This window comes from Rhinopithecus bieti, unplaced genomic scaffold, assembly GCF_001698545.2.
Source record: "Rhinopithecus bieti isolate Rb0 unplaced genomic scaffold, ASM169854v2 scaffold_6949, whole genome shotgun sequence".
Classification (NCBI taxonomy): domain Eukaryota; kingdom Metazoa; phylum Chordata; class Mammalia; order Primates; family Cercopithecidae; genus Rhinopithecus; species Rhinopithecus bieti.
The window spans coordinates 135,929-141,914 of NW_016805252.1; the positions used below are offsets into that span (position 1 = coordinate 135,929).

A 5,986-nucleotide genomic window follows, 5' to 3' on the forward strand; every position below is an offset into this window, starting at 1 on the left:
TTGTATACAGCCACCCTCTCCCAGCTGCTAAGTTTTTGTATTTATTAGTAAAATGTGGTTTCACTATGTTGGGCCCCAGGCTGGTCTTGAACTCCTGCGCCCTCAAGTGGATTTGGCCTGCCCTAGCGGTCTTTTTTTTCTTTTTTGAGGGACGGCAGTCTTGCTCTGTTGCCCTGGCTAGCAAGCTCAAAAGTGCCGCGATCTCCAGCTCGACTGCAAGCTCCGCCTCCCGGTTTATGTTTATGTCCATCTTCCTTGCCTCAGCCTCCCGGAGCTAGCTGGGACTACAGGGCGCCCCGCCCACCTCGCCCGGCTAGTTTTTTGTATTTTTAGTAGAGACGGGGTTTCACCGTGTTAGGCCAGGATGGTCTCGATCTCCGACCTTTCGTGATCCGGCCCATCTCGCCTCACCAAAGTGCTGGATTACAGGCCTTGAGCCACCGTGCCGCCGCCGGCCTCTTTCTTTTTTTTTTTTGAGCACAGCCAGTCTTCGACTTCTGGTCGTCAGGCCAGAGCTGCCAATAGCACGATCTCAGCCCTCACTGCAACCTCTGCCCTCCCGGGTTCAAGCGATTTTCCTGCCTCAGCCTCCTGAGTAGCTGGGATTACAGGCACACGCCACCATGCCCAGCTAATTTTTGTATTTTTAGTAGACGGGGTTTTACCATGTTGGCCAGGATGGTCTCGTTCGATTGACCTCATGATCCTCCCACCTCAGCCTCTCAAAGTGCTGGGATTGCAGGCATGAGCCACCGCGCCCGGCCAACCTATTTTTTCTTGAGACAAGTTCTTGCCTGGTCACCCAGGCTGGAGTGCAGTGGCGTAATCATGGCTCGCTGCAACCTCGAACTCCTGGGCTCAAACAGTGCTTGCACCTCAGCCCGCTGAGTAGCTGGGACTAAAGGTGTGTGCCACCACATCTGGTGTGGGGGTGTGTGTGTGTGTGTGTGTGTGTAGAGAGGGGATTTTGCCATGTTGCCCAGGCTGGTCTCAAATTCCTGAGCTCAAGGAATTTTCCCACATCAGCCTGTCAAAGTACTGGGATTACAGGCGCCATCCCCTATACCCAGCCTAAACTTTGATTGCATCACTGCACTCCAGCCTGGGTGACAGCAAGATCCCATCCAAAAAAAAAAGCAATTGGAATTTGAACCCAGGCAGAGTAATTCTAGATTCTCACTGGAATTACAGTGACCTCCAATGCAATCGGCAAGCCACGATGGTCCCCTTCGACAGACAAGGAAATCATCCAAGGTCACACAGCCGTTAGACGACATAGGTCCTATTTGGCCTCATCTGTGTGCCCCCTAATTGCACACACCAGTGCAGAAAGTATTTGTCCATCCAGCTTATCTACCCTCATGCTCCCAGCTCAATGTCCAGCCTCCTCCAGAAAGAACTGGTCATCATCCCTCACCAGAGAACTCGGAGTTTGCAGCCAGGATGGTTCAGCCGCTTGCAGAGCAGTCGGACACCTGTGTCCCCTAGGGCGTTGTTGGTCAGATAAAGCTCGGTCAAGGTCTGGTTGATGCCCAGGGTGAAGTAAAGATTCTTACAAGCCTTGGCTGTGAGGCCACAGCTATCCAGCCTGGTGAAGTTAAGGAGTCGGTTAAGGTAAACATCAGGTGCTACTTGGAGTCAGAGTCTAGCCCTGTCGCCCAGGCTGGAGTACACTGGTGAGATTTCAGCTCACTGCAACCTCCGCCTCCCAGGTTCAAGTGATTCTCCTGCCTCAGCCTCCCAAGTAGCTGGGATTATAGGCGTGCTACTCCTTGTATTTATCCAAACATATCCTTTTATTTTTGTTTTGTTTGAGACAGAGTCTCACTCTGTTGCCCAGGCTGGAATGCAGTGGCGCGATCTCAGCTCACTGCAACCTCCGCCTCCCGGGTTCAGGCTATTCCGCCCACCTTGGCTTCCCAAAGTGCTGGGATTATAGGCGTGAGCCGCCATGCCCAGCCTGGGTAACGTTTTAAAAAATTAGACAGAGCCTCACTTTAAAAAACAGACAGAGCCTCACTCTGTTTCCCAGGCTGGAATGCAGTGGCGCGATCTCGGCTCACTGCAACCTCTGCCTCCTGGGTTCAAGCTATTCCGCCCACCTTGGCTTCCCAAAGTGCTGGGATTACAGGCATGAGCCACCGCGCCTGGCCTGAATTATTATTTTTGAGACAGAGTCTTGCTCTGTCTCCCAGGCTGGAGTGCAGTGGTGCGATTTTGGCTTACTGTAATCTCGCCTCCTGGGTTCAAGTCATTGTCCTGCCTCAGCCTCCCAAGTAGCTGGGATTACAGGCATGTGCCACCATGCCCAGAGAATTTTTGTATTTTTGTAGAGATGGTGTTTCACCGTGTTGGCCAGGCTGGTCTTGAACTCCCGACCTCAGGTGATCCACCTGCCTGGGCCTCCCAAAGTGATGGGATTACAGCTGTTAAGCTACCGTGCCCAGTCTTTTTTTTTAATTTTTAAATTTTATTTTATTTTATTTTATTTTTGAGACAGAGTTTCACTCTTGTTGCCCAGGCTGGAGTGCAATGGCATGATCTCTGCTCACTGCAACCTCTACCTCCCAGGTACTAGTGATTCTCCCGTCTCAGCCTCCCAAGTAGCTCGGATTACAGCTGTGTGCCACCAGGCTCGGCTATTTTTTTTTGCATTTAGTAGAGACAGAGTTTCACCATGTTAGGCTGGTCTCGAACTCCTGACCTCAGGTGATCTACCCACCTCAGCTTCCCAAAGTGCTGGGATTACAGGCGTGTGCCACTGCTCCCAGCCTTAAATTTTTACAATTTTAAGTCTGGCAGCACCCCCAAATCAGAATAAGTTCAGAGAAACTTCCTGTCTTTTCATTCCACCTCTCTTCTTGCTACCTGAATCTTTTGTAGTGAAGCAGGATAGTTCATAAATAGAAAAATGAAGGATGAGAAAGCGCTTCCACTGTGCAAATATGACCACCACCACCCCGTCCCTCCCCAGTGCTTACCACAGTTTCTGGAGTCTGCAGGTGGGATGTTGCAGCCCCTCAGCCAGCAACCACAGGCCCCAGTCTCCCAGGTCGTTGAAACTCAAGTCCAGCTCTCGGAGGTGGTGGTTGGCCTGGAGCACCACAGAAAGACCCTCACAGGCGGCAGAGCCCAGCCGGCAGATGCCCAACCTGCAAAGACAGGATGCTAGGGCAGAGTGGGAGGCATTCCTCCTGCCAACATCTGCTGGGAGGACCCTGTGTCAAGCCCTGTGCTGGTTGCAGACAGAGGGACAGACTCAATCTCTACCCTGAGAGACGAAAAAGAAGACAGAAGTAGGAAGACGAGAGGAAGGGAGGAATAAAAGAACAGAAGGAAACAACTAAGAATCAGGCCAGGTGCCCTGGCTCATGCCTGTCATCCCAGCATCTTGGGAGGCTGAGGCTGGAGGATTCTTTGAGGTCAGGAGTTTGTGACCAGTCTGGACAACCGACAACTTGTTTGTACAAAAAAAGTTTGTTTTTTTTGCGATGGAGTTTCCCTCTTGTTGCCCAGGCTGCAGTGCAGTGGTGCAATCTCGGCTCACTGCAACCTCTACCTCCCAAGCTCAAGCGATTCTCCTGTCTCAGTCTCCCAAATAGATGGGATTACAGGCGTGTGGCAGCACGCCCAGCTAATTTTTGTATTTTTAGTAGAAGCGGAGTTTCACCATGTTGGTCAGGCTGGTTTCAAACTCCTGACCTCAGGTGATCCACCCACCTCAGCCTCCCATCTACAATTTTTTTTTTTTTTTTTTTTTTGAGACAGAGTCTCACAATATCGCCCAGGCTGGAGTGGCACGATCTCGGCTCTCTGCAACCTCCGCCTCCTGTGTTCTAGTGATTCTCCTACCTCAGCCTTCTGAGTAGCTGCGACTACAGGCGCCCACCACCATGCCCAGCTAATTTTGTTTTTTTTTTTTTTTTTTGAGGCGGAGTCTTGCTCTGTCGCCCAGGCTGGAGTGCAGTGGCCGGATCTCAGCTCACTGCAAGCTCTGCCTCCCGGGTTCCCGCCATTCTCCTGCCTCAGCCTCCCAAGTAGCTGGGACTACAGGCGCCCGCCACCTCGCCTGGCTAGTTTTTTGTATTTTAGTAGAGACGGGGTTTCACTGTGTTCGCCAGGATGGTCTCGATCTCCTGACCTCGTGATCCGCCCGTCTCGGCCTCCCAAAGTGCTGGGATTACAGGCTTGAGCCACCGCGCCCGGCCGCATGTGTGATTTTTTTTTTGTTTTTTGCTGGTGTCTTGATAAAAAAAAATACACAAAATGTGTATTTTTGAGCATCTCTACCCACGTCTTGTACTAGTCACTAGGAGATACAGTGGGCATAGCTCCTACGCTTGTGGATGCCACCACACACACATATACACGAATGACAATTTTTTTTTTTTTTTTTGAGATGGAGTCTCACTCTTGTCATCCAGGCTGGAGTGCAGTGGCACAATCTCAGCTCACTGCAACCTCCGGCTTCCAGGTTCAAGCAATTCTTCTGCCTCAGCCTCCTGGGTACCTGGACATCAGGCATCCGCCACCATGCCTGGCTAATTTTTGTATTTTTAGTAGAGATGGGGTTTCACCATATTGGCCAGGCTGGTCATGAACTCCTGACCTCAGGTCATCCTCCCACCTTGGCCTCCCATAGTGCTGGGATTACAGGCATGAGCCACCGTGCCCAGCTGCATGTGTGATTTTTTTGTTGTTGTTTTTTGCTGGTGCCTTGATAAAAAAATACACAAAATGTGTATTTTTTAGCACCTCTACCCACGTCTTGTACTAGTCACTGGGAGATACAGTGGGCATAGCTCCTACACTTGTGGAATGCCACCACACACACATATACACGAATTACAAATTTTTTTTTTTTTTTGAGATGGACTCTCGCTCTGTCGCCCAGGCTGGAGTGCAGTGGCACAATCTCAGCTCACTGCAACCTCTGACTCCCGGATTCAAGCAATTCTTCTGCCTAAGCCTCCTGGGTACCTGGACATCAGGCGTCTGCCACCACATCTGGCTAATTTTTATATTTTTAGTAGAGACAGGGTTTCACCATGTTGGCCAGGCTAGTCTTGAACTCCTGACCTCAGGCCATCCTCCCACCTTGGCCTCCCAATGTGCTGAGATTACAGGCATGAGCCACCTCACCCAGCCTTCAAATTTCAATAAATGATGCTGAGGGGAAGTATGAGGTCATGTAGGATCATAAATCTAGGAACCCAGATCTTAGCTAGGGATTAGAAAAGGTGTCCAGTTGGGTGTAATGGGTCACACCTGTAATCCCAGCACTTTGGGAGGCCAAAGCCAGAGGATCTCCTAAGGCCAGGAGTTTGACACCAGCCTAGGCAACAAATCGAGACCTTGTCCCTACAAAAAATAAGTAAAAATTGGCCAAGCACGGTAGCTCACACCTGTAATCCCAGCGCTTTGGGAGGCCGAGACGGGCAGATCACGAGGTCAGGAGATCGAGACCATCCTGGCCAACACGGTGAAACCCCGTCTACTAAAAATACAAAAATTAGCCGGGCATGGTGGTTGGCACCTGTAGTCCCAGCTACTCGAGAGGCTGAGGCAGGAGAATGGCGTGAACCCGGGAGGCGGAGCTTGCAGTGAGCCGAGATGGCGCCACTGCACTCCAGCCTGGGCGACAGAGCAAGACTCCGTCTCAAAAAAAAAAAAAAAAAAAAAAAAGTAAAAATTGGCCAGGTGTGGTGGCGTGTGCCTGCAGTCCCAGCTACTCAGGAGCCTGAGATGGGAGGATGGCTTCAGCCCAGGAGGTCAAGGGTACAGTGAGATATGATCACACCTCTGCACTCCAGCACTGGCGACAGAGCAAGACCCTGTCTCGAAATACAAAGTAAAGAGTGTTCAGAAGAAAAATTGAACTTCTCTGGGCAAAGAGGGGACAGAGAGCAGAAGTCATACCAGGGAACAAGAAATGCTTGTGCAAAAGGCTGTGTGTCAGAAAAATCCCTTTTTTTTTTTTTTTTTT

General features: G+C 50.8%; 1 protein-coding gene across 4 annotated transcripts in view; it reads right to left on the bottom strand.

Annotated features, from left to right (window-relative positions):
• Positions 1-998: 998 nt before the first annotated feature.
• The window catches only part of NLRP12 (NLR family pyrin domain containing 12), a 29,284-nt gene continuing 24,296 nt past the window's right edge, over positions 999-5,986 (bottom strand). For 3 of the 4 annotated variants that reach the window (XM_017871784.1, XM_017871782.1, XM_017871785.1), the window contains 2 exons: positions 2,982-3,152; positions 999-1,588 (listed from right to left, as the gene is read on the bottom strand). In XM_017871784.1, the coding sequence (XP_017727273.1) occupies positions 1,414-1,588; positions 2,982-3,152 (346 nt within the window). In that variant the 3' untranslated portion in view covers positions 999-1,413. The remainder of the gene's footprint in view (positions 1,589-2,981; positions 3,153-5,986) is intronic. The other variant, XM_017871783.1, reaches the window with a different exon arrangement.